Source organism: Bolinopsis microptera, chromosome 1 (genome assembly GCF_026151205.1).
Source record: "Bolinopsis microptera isolate Bmic1 chromosome 1, MBARI_Bmic_1.0, whole genome shotgun sequence".
NCBI lineage: Eukaryota > Metazoa > Ctenophora > Tentaculata > Lobata > Bolinopsidae > Bolinopsis > Bolinopsis microptera.
The window spans coordinates 23,620,154-23,633,687 of NC_087072.1; the positions used below are offsets into that span (position 1 = coordinate 23,620,154).

Consider the following 13,534-nt stretch of genomic DNA (forward strand, 5'->3'; position numbering starts at 1 on the left):
ACAATTTTCTCGACTGACTGACAATGTTTCTTCTTTTTCCCCATTTAGAATACAAAGATTAGTACATTTTAGCTTATGATTAATATTATATTTTTACCTATAGTTTACCTAGACTAGATGTACTCAAACTTTGTCAAGATCAGACTGAAGCTCAGTAACATTATGTGCATCACTTGAATCCTTCGGCTTCCTGTAATTGGCTGGTTACACACTTGTGTAACAATGTGGCTGTTGGAATGTCCGAAGTAAAATAAGAGTTGAGATTACTGATGGATCTGTAAATTCTTGTGTCGTCAGCGAAACATTTTAACGTTGAATGCAACACGCAGCTAGATCAAGATATTTTTATTGTTTCTCATTCTTGCTCATTGAAGCTGGTAGAGGTATAGCGAGTATGCCTCATCAGACTTTATTTGAACTGACATTAATTGAAGTTGAACGCTGGAGGCCCTAGCGTTTATTTTAATGTCCGACAAGGTAGTTAAATCACAGTGCTCGCAAGCACGACCGTCAGCCTTTTACTCACTATACTATGTATTTGTCTTACGTTGTACTTGTAGTTGTACTTGAAGTTGTACATATTGTAGACCTGCCGCGCACGAGTGCGCGGCTGTATCGTGGCCACAAATACAATGCCAATGGGGGTCACGACGTCAGACGTGATACAAACTATGATGTATTAACCTTCAACTTCAAGCCACGTGTATGACTATTGTCATTGACTATGAGCCGTAATTACTCATTATCAATACTTATATGTATAAATAAAGCAGCGGAATTGGTCGATCGATTTCTCGGAGTTATTTAAGCATCGTGTGGAAAAAAACTTGGCTTTAATTCTTGTGCAATGTCGGACTTAAATAGAAGGAAAACAAATTATCTTATAAAGAAAATACATTGTTTTAAAAATCAAATCATCATATTCTCAACGTGATGTATAAAATTTAAAAATCATAAATACTTTAAACGGAAAAAATGTCATGGTTCAGAAGCCGGATAAATTCATGTTCAAATAAATCAACAACACGAGATGGAACTTGTGGTGGACTATTACAGATAAATGAAAGACAGTAAACTATTACCATTTACCACTAGTGGTGCATCTCGTAATGACATATGATTTATTCAATTCCAAGTTAAACAAAGGTAAAAACTAGTCAACTTAATCTTAAAGTTCTAACTAACTTTTATGATCGACTTTTTCCCTTCTTATTGCGAGACGACTTATCATCAAAATTAACAGAAAGAGTTCTGTCAGTCTTAGATCTAGATTTTGGAAGACTTTTTCTCGATCCCTCCGTGTACGATCTCGGTATTATAGCTGGACTTGGTGGACTGTTAGCAGTGTCCACAACAAAAACATCACCGTTTGACTCAACGTTATGATCTGCCGAATGATTATCCTTTTGTTTAGAGTCGTCATGCTTTGAATTGGATTTTGATTTCTTACTGAAGAATCCGAATACAGTCTTTTTCTTAGTTTTCTCGTCCTCGGACGAATGGTGCTTGTCTTTGTCCTTGGTGAAGGACTGAGAACGTTTCATGTTAACAGCACTTTGAGATGACAAATGGGTCACTTGAGGTGAACTCTCGTTATCTGAGTCAGTGTTACTATAATTGAAGTTTCTGGAATCTTCCTCGTTATTTGCGATGCTAGACATGCTCTTACACTTGCTGATGCTCATTTTGCGTTCTAAGGTCGAGCTATTGAATTGGGCCGGCTGAGAAGATTTCCTCCCAAACTTGTGGGGCGGTGGTTGGGCGCTGTACATTGCTTTCAGAGCCTCTTCTCGTTTCTTCTCCAGCTCTTCGAACGCGTTTGTCTTGCGAAGATTCTGAGATTTGAACTGGATTTCCTCTACTACGTAGTCGCTATCTGATTTCTGAAATTTCTTTTGGACGGCACGAATCTCTTCAGTAGCCTGAACAGGTTTTAGAGAGTCAATAATCCGAATAAAAAAGAAAATGTCTGATTGGGAAGATTATGGACTAGAATTAGCCAAAAGATGCAAAAAAGGAAAATGTAGAGATGCGATATTGCGATCATGCCAATCATGCTAAAGCAGAATGTTTAAAAATTAAACTGTTTAGTCCATACAACAGGGTGACCCAGAATTGGCGATCTTATGTAAAAGAAAGCCCCCCATTTGCCACACTAACAATATACTTTGTAGCGGAGGAGGAGGAAAACTTCCTCTTTACATAAAACTTAATCTCGACCACCCTGAACTGGAAAATATAAAGATATTTGTGTCTGCTCACCTGTATACTCAAGATACGTTCGTCATGGTTAGGAACCAGAGCAGCGATAGCTTGCATCACTCCGTGCCTCTCCTCCATTATGTCATACTCACTAGACGTGTAGATTGCAAGAGGGTTCGAACCCTGCTCTTGCTGCATTGCTGCAACCCTGTAATGTTAGCAGATGAAGGAAACTGTCTGGTTCACATTAAGATTTGCGCTAAACAGGGGATTCCAATGTAGTAAATACATAATAAGAATTAAAAAGCAGCCCTTTTAAGGATATAGATGTGTAAGTTTGTGGACTTACTTTTTAAGAGTTTCTACGACTCGTTCCAGCTCCTCGCACTTTACAGTGACATCCTCCAACATCGGTTCTTCGTCCTCGAGAAACTGTTCCTCGTTCACTATGATCTCCAGCTCCTCTTTCATTACCTTCTTTAGTGACTCTTTCAGCGTGTCAAATGTTGCTGAAGTTTAATCAGATTAGGTCACACGAAGAAGTACTTTGTGCTTAAATTTTGATTTCAAAATTTCTGTCAGTCAGAAATTGGTTTCCTATGCAATTTGAAAGTTTCTTAGCAATAAGTAGCTACGGACCAAGCTAAAAATGAATACCTCACGAGTCGTATCATTATCCACAATACATTTTCTGTGAAATGATCAGGAAAACAATATTGACACTTAAAACTTACTGTTCATGTGAGTAACATTTTGAGAGTAGGATTGCAGTTCCTTCTCCATGGATTCCAGCTGAACTGGGTCCAACCTTACTTTTCTTTTCACTACATCTGTTTTCAACACATCAACTGTTCGTTCTAAATCTCTGTAAAGTATTCCAGTTATAAAGAGAAATTAACCACTACATTGCAGACAGCTTATTATATTATTATATATTATTACTAGTGTAACCCGGCCTTCGGCCGGGATTGCACTGCCGCAGTTAAAAAGGGTAGGAGTAATTACCCGCTGATTCAAAACCCGCATTAGGTGAGCAATTCTATTCGGAGTACCCTCACCGTATCCAATAGTATCTTAAACAATAATCTCATAATCAGTTCTTTCTCGTGGATTATTAAGTCATTATCAGGCACCACAATTCATGATCATAAGGTCCGAACACCGACTATTACACCTCATCACTCCCGTCTTGAACCACTGTACACTTTCCATTTTTATTTAAATCGTTTTAGAAATTAACCCTTGTTAACTCCGCACCACACCTGCCTATTATATTTGAAAACACGCATAACATTGTCGTATGAAAGTATGAACTCTCTCTCTCTCTCTCTCTGTAGTCCAAACAGAGTCAGACCCTGCAAACAGTGCCCCCTCCCCTAATTAGATTAGAGTATAACATGACAACGAATCTTACCCCCCTAACCCAATTATGGTTATTACTTATGCAGCTAAATATGCAGAGAGAGCGAGCCCCGTAACTCTTACCGTTTTCTGGATTAAGCTGCTCGAGCCATTTTATATCACATTTTTGGTACGAAACCATCAATTAAACCACTTACCACCGACCGATTTTTAAAATATTTGCTAATGGGCTTCGTCAGAGTTTTGTCGACACTCTATTGAAAAAACCAGTCCCGTAACTCTTACCGTTTTTTTAATATAACCGACCGGAAATTACACACGCACAGACAGACAGACGATCAGACACACACACATTCTGAGATTATTGTTTAAGATTATATGGTTATAAATAGTAACAGCATATCTTATGACAGAGTTCCAACTTACTTTATATTCGAGTAAGTTTCTTCGGAGATCTGTCTATACTCTGCCTCAACTTTGTCAGCCTCCATTCTCTGCCCCCTGATCCCTTTAGGCATGGCTGCCTGGATCTGCCTCGTTATCTCCTCCGCTGTACTTTTGATAATCTCATCCATTTCCGCCTTGGATTCTAGCTCTCTTCGTTTGAGCAACATGAGTTCTGATTTGGTTTCTTGAAGATTGTGATACAGGGTTTTTATTATGCTGTGTAGGTGGGAGAGAGTTGGTTTTGTGTCGGGAATTATCGCCGGCAAATCTGAAAATATGGACATAATTATTTTAGCAGCTTAGATAAAATGTGAACTGCAACCCTTTTCACAGAACAAGATAGATAGCAAAATAAATAACGGAGGAGTTCAGTACCTGTTTGACTAGAGACCTCGGAGCAGGTGTCACTTTTATGAATGGTATTTATCTCGTGTGTTATCATCGACAATCTTTCTTCCACCAAACTTAGTCTGGATCTGATAGTAAAGGAAAGTATGTTAACAAAGTTGATTATTTTCTAAATAAAAATGTCTTACTTTGATAAAATTAGTTTACTTTGTAAGTAAAATATTGAATTGGGACTTTGATTCACAATACAATATAAAAATAACCCAAAAAACGCAGCAAAGATTTACTCGGTAGGCATTGGTTTTGTCTGTCTGTCAGTTGTCTGTCAGTTTGTCTATCAGTTTGTCTGTCAGTTTGTCTGCTTTTCACACCGTTAGTTATGGACTTTTCGATCCGTTTTTGTCTGTAAGAAATGCTTTAAGGACTACACAGAATTTAATAAGACAGCGGAAGTTGCTACGAGCAGAAGGGCGATTCACATTCGTCGCTACTCCTACCTGTAGCAACCTCTAGTGTTGGGCGGGTTGCTGGAATTTTGCCAACCCCTAAAGATAGAAAAGACTATTATAATTAAGACATCGCACATCACAATGTTAGACGCTTACTTTCTTCTGGCACAATCATTACGTCGCCTAGAAACGAGTCATTATTGATTTTTTAAACTTCTCTCGTACTACTCTTGTTTTCGTTCATTCGCACAGAAATGTATAATTATACTTAACAAGGACATGATTTGTGAGGAACATCTTGTTAAAGTTGTAATAGCTAATGCGTACGAGACAATGAAAACGGATAATAAGATTAACAGCTTGAAAACTAGAACTAAACTCAACAAAAACAATTCCAACTATGCAGCAGAACTAATTAGCTACCTATTGTGCGGTATAATCACGTACTTTCCGGGACGTTTAGTGGGTTTGGTGGGAAGGGAGACAGGAGTAGCAGGGATAACGAACCCTCCTCCAGAGGATAGAGACGAGTTGGAGGAGTTGTTGAGATCCTCAAGAGATTGGGAGCTGCCACGGTCAATGTTCTTTATCACTAGTTCCTCGTGCAGCTTCAGGTGGGATCCTGAGGGTAGGTAGGATTAGACATAAGCGGGGGGGGGGGGGGGGGGAACAAGGGGTGAGATATTCTTATAGATGAAATAGGAGGGGTCATTCTTTACATTGTTTGGAAGTCAAGATATTAACAAATTATCGTAATAAAAGAAAGAGGGACAACTACTGTTGTATCAGTACCTTTAATAACATCGCTGTGATCATCGAGCTGATAAAATATCTTGGTCTGAGAATCCTGTATATACAGTGCTTTAAGTGGGACCATATCAGCTGTTAGGGCGTCTCCAAATGTGGCTATTATCTTCTGTCTCAGCTGATCCAATGGTATGGGTAGGGGTGGAGTCACAACTCGCTTTACTTCTTTTCCGTATTCCACAAATATGTGTTCTGGAGGATAGAGTGAGGTTAGACGAAGTTAGTAAGTGTGTAAATGAAGTTGATGCTGTTTGTTTGGTGAGTAGGGAGTGTGAAATGGTCTGTAAGGAATGTAAATGGGTTAATCTTGAAAAGTGAACGTGCGAAGGTATGCAACGTCTAGCATGCTAGAACTTGAATGTATTTCCCAACACAAAGAATGTGAAGAATTATCATGTTTACTTCTTGATTCTTAGGTTTTCTAAAGGAGAATGTAAAAAGTAGTTGAACTGATGCTGAAAAAAAGACATCGTATTTTTGAGGTAAAACGTAGTGCTGTACCACACTGAATATATATAAGAATGAACTTGTAAATTTAATAGCCCACTGCTCTAATCTTCACACAATCACACTGGATCACACATATAATATAGTGTTGTGGAGCGTGCATCATTACACTTCTCATCACACATGATCCCTCACCTCGCACCGGTCGAGTAGGCACTGGTGCAATCACATTTATCACTGGCACTGGCTGTGGTACCGAAACTGGCTGTGGTACCGAAACTGGCTCTGGTACCGAAACTGGCTGTGGTACCGAAACCGGCTGTGGTACCGAAACCGGCTGTGGTACCGAAACTGGCTGTGGTACCGAAACAGGCTGTGGTACCGAAACAGGCTGAGGTACCGTCGCTGGCTGGGGTACCGAAACCGGCGGAGGCACCAAAACAAGCTTGGGTACCGAAATAGGCTGAGGTACCGATCTCAGTTGTGGTAATGAAACCGATTGTGGTACCGAAACCGGTTGTGGTACCGACGCTAGCTGAGGTACCGAAACTGGTGAAGGTACCGTCACTAGCTGAGGTACTGAAACCGGTTGAGGTACCGACACTACTTCAGGTTCCGAAACTAGGGAAGATACGGACGTTAGCTCAGATACCACAGCCGGCACAGGTTGGATTACTGACACTTGCTGGGGTACTGATGTCACACAGGGCTGCAGACACGGCACCACTTTATCCGGCACCACTTTCTTGATATCCGGTACCGGATCTGGTTCTCTCACACGGATCTCACCTCGCGGCATCGCGCTCTTCTCCGGCACTGTCACGCTGTTCAGCCGCTTCCGGATAGCTGGGGGTGTGGCAGCGGTACTAAAACATAAATATGACCGCAAGGACCGCCGGCGGTTGTTAAACCGCGCGAAATGCGGTTGTGCACGTGGGCTGCAGGTCTCGGGACAGCAGTATAAAGTACAGCTGTGAACTGTGGTACAGTGTATATTGCCTGTTTTGTACATATTATGGTCCATTACTGGAAGGGTGGATTGTAAGATACTTCAACACTGGACAGTTTCCTAAAGTATTAGAGATATGCAAATTAGAGATATGCAAATTCAGAGTTCAACTAGCAATGTATGTTCTGGCTAACTAACGAAACGAGAAAAATTTGAGAAGCACTGCAACAAGATAAGTCTCTATTTTTGACGGTAATAATCAAAAGCTAAAATAAACTAAAATAGCCTGGCAGCTCTGATCAGAGTAAGAGATACAGGCACAGAGTAGTATAGAGATACCAAGTACTTGACCTGCTTAGAGCTGATGAAATATTGCGCAACACCATCACACGAACATAGTCTTGAAAAGAGTACGCTCAGCCAAACTAAACGGATAATGTGGAAAAGGTGAAGCCATGAAAAGCAAGTTAATTGGCTGGATAGGTGGCAGCTAGAGTAAACTTTACACCAACTAAAGTGTGAATGGAAAACCAAACCATTTTCAAGTCAGGAGGCGTGAAGAGACGTGAGCGTCGCGAACAGTCCAATTACAGGCTTACAAGATTCCATACCAACTATCTTTGGAATTTGGAAGTAGACAAATTCCGACAACGACACTATTTAGAGATTGGTCTAGTGGTTTTCAACGGCATAGCTACGATGAGCATTCACAAACAACCTGGTCACCATTAGTGAGTGGAATGATTTGCCCCTTTTTAAAATTAAAATGGGACCCACACGTGTTAACTAACGTAGAGTGACATGACACTATTCTAGGATTGTCCTGTGGCAATAAACATTTAGCTGGAATATGGAAATTACGAATATAGCGCAAAAGTATGCGGCCCTAAACCAAATTCGAGGAAAACAAACACTAAATATTAAATAAAAGTTTAGCCCTGGCGGCAGAAGGACAACACTAAAACAGGCTTCGAAAAGTGTAGCGTAAAATAAGCTTATCAGCTGTTTGCGAGTGTAGATAAGAAACGAACTATTTGTTGAACAAAGAACTTGATAAATGTAAGATAACTGCTGAAATGTGACATGTCAGTCAAACATCTGATATCATCAATAATCCGCGACGGAGATGATAGATAGTTATAGTACTTACATAATTTACAGGGAATGTAAAACGTATAATGACGACACTCTAGAACAAGGAAATGGGAAAACAGACGAAAAGAGACAGTCAACTGTAACTATTATAGTATTTAATTATCTAGAGATAAGATCTGAAATGAAATCTGTGGGCGACTACCAATAACAGGCAAAAGGAGGGAAAAATGAATACCAGGGAGTAGAGTTGAAACATGGGAAAAGGTATGAACGCTCTAATCCTGGAAAGTTAGGGAGGATCCTCCCTCTTCGAATTTAAAATTTAAAGAGCATTTTGTGTCGCAATTCGGTTGTTTGTGCCATAGAAACCAGTCAGAAGCAATCTCCTAATACACTAAAATTACTACTACTGTAGTATTGCGACCAGTACATGCACAGCAGCTGCACAGGTAAAGCAATTAAAACTGTGATATTGGAAACGCTCCGCCGTCTTGGGAGGACAACTGGCAATTAAAATACGATTAAGAATACATTCGGATAGCGTAAAGTTTTCGTGAGACCGTTTCAGCTACTGTTCTGAACAAACTGACGATAATCAAGCTACAGAGCATTTGATCAGGAAGGGTATATATATTTTCTGAATTATTTTAACTACTAATACTATAAAAACTCATTAGAGTTACTGATAAAAACTCAAGCTCAAAACTATGCTGACTGCTGAGATCAAATTATTGTAAGTAACGAGAACAAATTCTACTGACTTTTCAGAAAATGTCAACAACAAATTAACAAAAATACGTGTCAAAAAGGCTGGACCAGTGAGACTAACTGACGGCCAAACGTACGAAGTAACGGCAACTGTAATAACTAATATCAGCATTGAATTAAGATTTGTGTGGGTCATACTTAAAATTAGCAATTCTCGGCTTCCATTAAAATTCAACATTGAGTCAACAAAGCCGGCAAATTCGTGCATAGTGCGATAATTAAAGTCAGAGTCTATAGTTAGAAAACTTTGCATGGAACTTCTTCGCAAAATTTTCGTCAAGTATAAAGCTTGTCTCGGTAAAACGGAGCAGTGAATTACACAGAAGCATGACGTACACAGTGCATATATTCCTGGCAGTTTCACCATAAAGATGACCCACCTATGTGGCGTTTATGAAAAACAAACGACCAACCAAAACCAAACATTCCGTCACGTGGCCAATCAAAACGCGAAAATCTAAACCACGTGACCTGTAACGACAATAACAACAGTAATGACAATAGCAGCAGCTTGTCCACTAAGTTACAAGAACTCAAGCATGATGAGCTGACATTGAACTAATTGTGTGAAGATGGCTGACAATGGTGGTTTTAATTACGGAGCTAGCAAGCACAGAGCGGGTAAGATAGTCTGGATAATATCTCTAGATGTGAAGTGGAGGGGGAAGGGATATCAGGGTAGCTTGCCAGGTAGAGTTATTGTGGTTGGTATTGTGGTTGAGGGGGAGGGAAACTTGTTACTTGTAGAGCAATAATAACGGTTATATCGAGGTGTAACCGATAATAATAGACCTTACTTAACGAGGAACACAAATAACGGAGTGGTAGTAGTAGATTAAAAAAACGACTCAGTAAAACGCAAAACGCAAAATTTCCTCCGTTTAGTCAAAACAACACGGTAGCAGTAAGCAGCACAAGATCGAGCATAATAATAAACGTTGATGGGCTGCACGCAAGCAATATCTGGCTGGCCACCGTGAGCAATCATAATATTACAAGCTGGGACTTGTCCTGTATACCATGAGGACCACTACAAACTACATTGTGCTCTCTGGAAAGGTATTAGTGCGCGTGTTAGATGCAGTCCTTTCTACATTTTAACAGAGCACCAGTGACGTTTGTAACGGAGACCGATATTAAGTTCTTTTTAGTCTGCTTCACACTGGAGTGAGTAAGTGAGTACAGATCACTGCATCATATCACATTCAATGTGTACATATTTCGTCAGAATATGTTTTATGCTGTCTCTGTAAAGATGAAGGAACGCGGAGTTCTTAATGGCGAGTAATTTGGCAATATTTGTAAAATGAAGAGTACTCGAGAAAATGTGAACTTACCATTCGGAGTCCTTTGTTGAACAGCCTTGTATAAATCCTCCGGCACCTGTAAGAATTGTTGAGTTAAAAATAGAATGCAGATTGCAGCTCTGAGGGTTCATTGCTCTACTATGACTTTTAAAATGACTGATTTGCAAATATTAAATTCAAACAGCGGTGAAATATTTCTTTAAGGGCTCGGATTAACAATAGATTTGTTTGATTTACCTTCCCCCTACTTTTCTGTTTTTTAAGTTTAACAGTATCAGTCTCAGTCATGTCAGTCTTCTTAGTAATATTAAGTCTGTCAAGCATTGACCTAGCAGTGGCCATCTCCGCCTTGCTGAACCTCTTACTCTTCCTCTTCTCGTCCTCCAAATGTTTTGAAGCTAACAACAAACTCCTCTGGCTCACCACGGGAGTAGGGTTCAGTAATCTGGCCCTCTCCTCTCGTCCCAGTCTCTCTCGTGCTTTGGACCTCGCTACTAATACTTCCTGTTCGTACTTCTGACGAGCTAACAGTTCCTCATCTCTCTTTCTCTTCTCCGCCTCATCTCTCTTCCACTTCTCTAGCTCTGCTTTCCTCTGCTCCTCCAAATCCCTCATCCTTGCCTCCTCCCTCTCTCGGTCCTTATCTATGCGGATCTGTTCTGCAAGCGTTCTGCCAGGAGCAACAGTTAATGGTGAGATCCTGCCCAGAATCTAACTGAGCTGAGGACTTGGACTTGTACAGGGGTTTATTCTGGACTTCTGGACTTGGTGACTCTATGACTAGTATCAGCGCTGCTTGAGCTGGAGGAACTGTATTCTTGATTGTTTTGGTTTAAACCGAACAGATCAAACAACGAGCCACCTCTCCCGAACAAACTCTTTCTCCGTGGAGCGTCTCCCTGTTTTCTACTCAGGGAGTCTTGAGCTACCTCATGACCGTTTGTAGGGTTACCACTTTTCCGTTTAACTCTAATACTACCAATATCACTGACTGATATGGTTCTTATTAGGGCTGGTTTTTTATGAACAGAAACAGGTGAGATTTTCTTTCTTTGATTACTTTTCTGAGGACTTTTCCTACTAGCAGAAACGCTCTGAGGACTGTTTTTCTTGGGTTCATCATTCTCATTGGGTAGAAAACCATCCTGATCTGGAGAAGTCCTGGTTGTAAGCGACCTTTTTGTTTTTATTTTCTCTTTCATAGTTCTCGACTGAACGGCGTTCAGGGTCATTTCCCTGACTCTTGATAGAATCACTTCTACTGGTATTTGAGGAGGAATCGTCACTGTTCTGCCCGTAAAACAGGGAGTTAGGAACAATATTTCTCCGTTTGTGAGTATCGTGGTATACGGGGGAGGGAGTTGTAAGCCAGGAGTAATCTGAACTCTCTGGAGAACGTTCTAGACTCTGAGGCCGCCTTTTTGGCTTGGGAGAATCTGCTGGTCTGTTTTTCTGTCTGTCAAACAAGTTTTGTAACGCCGAAACGCCCTAAGTTTAAAATCAATGAGTCTTAATCATTCAATCAAATTTAAAAGAGATTTTGCCGATGAATAAAAATCAAAGGATATATGAGTATGAGTAATGGAGTGATTTTGTAGATGATTTTGAGATCGTAAATAAGATGATTTCCATTATATTCCTGCCCAATGACCTACACTGGACCATCTCATGAACGAACAGCTGACCTATCAACTCTAACTTACAACAGAAGGAGTACGGAGAGAGCAGGTATCAAGCTCCAGCTCCTTGACTTGATAATACCTGCCCTCCTCCAAAAAGTGCTCGTCTACAGAGAACTTCCTGTTCCTTATCTCCGGCTCGTTTCTCCTTATTACTTTCAGCCTCACTCTTCTCTCCACTCATATCAGCGTCACTACCATTGTCACTGATCGAGCGGTCGAAGGACTCTGTGGAGTCGGACAGAGACTCTCGTGATAGTTTGTAGGCCCGGGTGTTCAGCAGATAACTAAGTGGGTCTGCAGTTTGTACAGCTTCTTGGACTTTTTCAGGTTTGGTTGGTTTAGTTTTCTTAAGGGGAGTGTCAGCTGACATGGGACGTTTATTTGTCTTCAAACTGTTTTTATCATCTTGCATTTTCTCACAAGATTTAGACTTAAGACCGGTAGAACTGGAGGTTGCGCGCCGTTTAACAAATTTGGGGCCCCGATGGTGAACACATGTAACACGTGCAAGCGCGCTGATATGAGAACACCTCTTCTTATCAACCACTTTAGGAATGTTGTTATCAAACTCAATAAATATCCCATCAATACTGGTCTCCTTAACATTATCCTCAGTCTCACTGTCCGGAGGATTCATCGTGATAGCTGATAAACATATTGTTAGCACACTGACTCCACTTCTTACGAGTCCTAGGTGTGAAGAGTTGGTCGGAGTCTGGAGGACTCGGGTTACGAAGACGATGGTGCGGGGATTTATCTGGGGATGAGAGCGGTGACTCAATGTCAAGAAAAGGGGTGGTAGGTCCATCACACTCCACAAAATTAGGTTTAGTGGTGTGATAGGATCCCGGAAGGGACTGTCTAACAAATCAGATGGCTTCTTAATTCGAGGAGGGGTAATGTTGACAAAGGAGGACATGTCCTGGTCAGCATCATAGAAATGGGAACTCTCGGTGCTGGTTCTGCTGCTGCTGGTTCTGGAGGTGTTGGTGGTTCTGGAGGTGTTGATGGAGCTGTAGGAGCTCTTCAGAGCGAGCAGTAACTCGTTCATTGCTGTAACACGCGGGGGTAAGTTTACGAAGTACTCACTTGTTTCCACTTCATTCTCTCTCAGCCACCACACTCCCACAGCACTCCCACTCTTGCACTCGTTTCGCACTCTCACACTCACTCGAACAAAGACTCGTCCACGCACAAAACACCACACCTGTCTACACCAAATAACACAAAACCAAACAAAGCTCTACAAAAACAAACTGGAGTTAAGCAGCCAGTAGAATAGAAACAGCGGTGCGACAGCTGCTCAGTTCACTAAATTCAATTACTGAGCTAGTACTGGGGAGGAAACGGCAAAACCGCATCCTGGAGCAAGGAGGAGAGCCCGCCTAAAATATATTCAAACAATCAGGAAATAATTATCAAGTGCTTCAGAACTCCCCTCTTAGCGAGATGGCCGGCAAATTGCACGTTAATATAGTCTGTGGGGGCAGGAGCTGTAAAGTGTGCCAAGAAGTTCGTGTGAAGGAGAATGGGGAGCTGGGGTTGGTAATGGTTACTGGTTGTAAGTGTGGCGGTTATAACGCCACGTGGTGTCATGGTGCCCCGATTCAGTGCTGCCTGCCCTAATCTAGCAGTGGTAAAATTAGCAGGTGGCTAATTCAAACGGGCTTG

At 41.1% G+C, this 13,534-nt stretch overlaps 1 protein-coding gene across 3 annotated transcripts; it reads right to left on the reverse strand.

Moving 5' to 3' along the window:
• Nucleotides 1–882: 882 nt before the first annotated feature.
• On the reverse strand, nucleotides 883–10,257 carry LOC134825935 (uncharacterized; the record flags this gene model as incomplete). Of its 3 annotated transcripts, none has more annotated exon segments than XM_063838135.1 (10): nucleotides 884–1,922; nucleotides 2,263–2,410; nucleotides 2,552–2,711; nucleotides 2,937–3,067; nucleotides 3,991–4,279; nucleotides 4,387–4,487; nucleotides 4,965–4,991; nucleotides 5,256–5,430; nucleotides 5,601–5,807; nucleotides 10,212–10,257. In XM_063838135.1, coding segments are annotated over 10 exon segments (2,019 nt in total), but the record flags the coding sequence as incomplete, so codon positions are not given.
• Nucleotides 10,258–13,534: the final 3,277 nt, after the last annotated feature.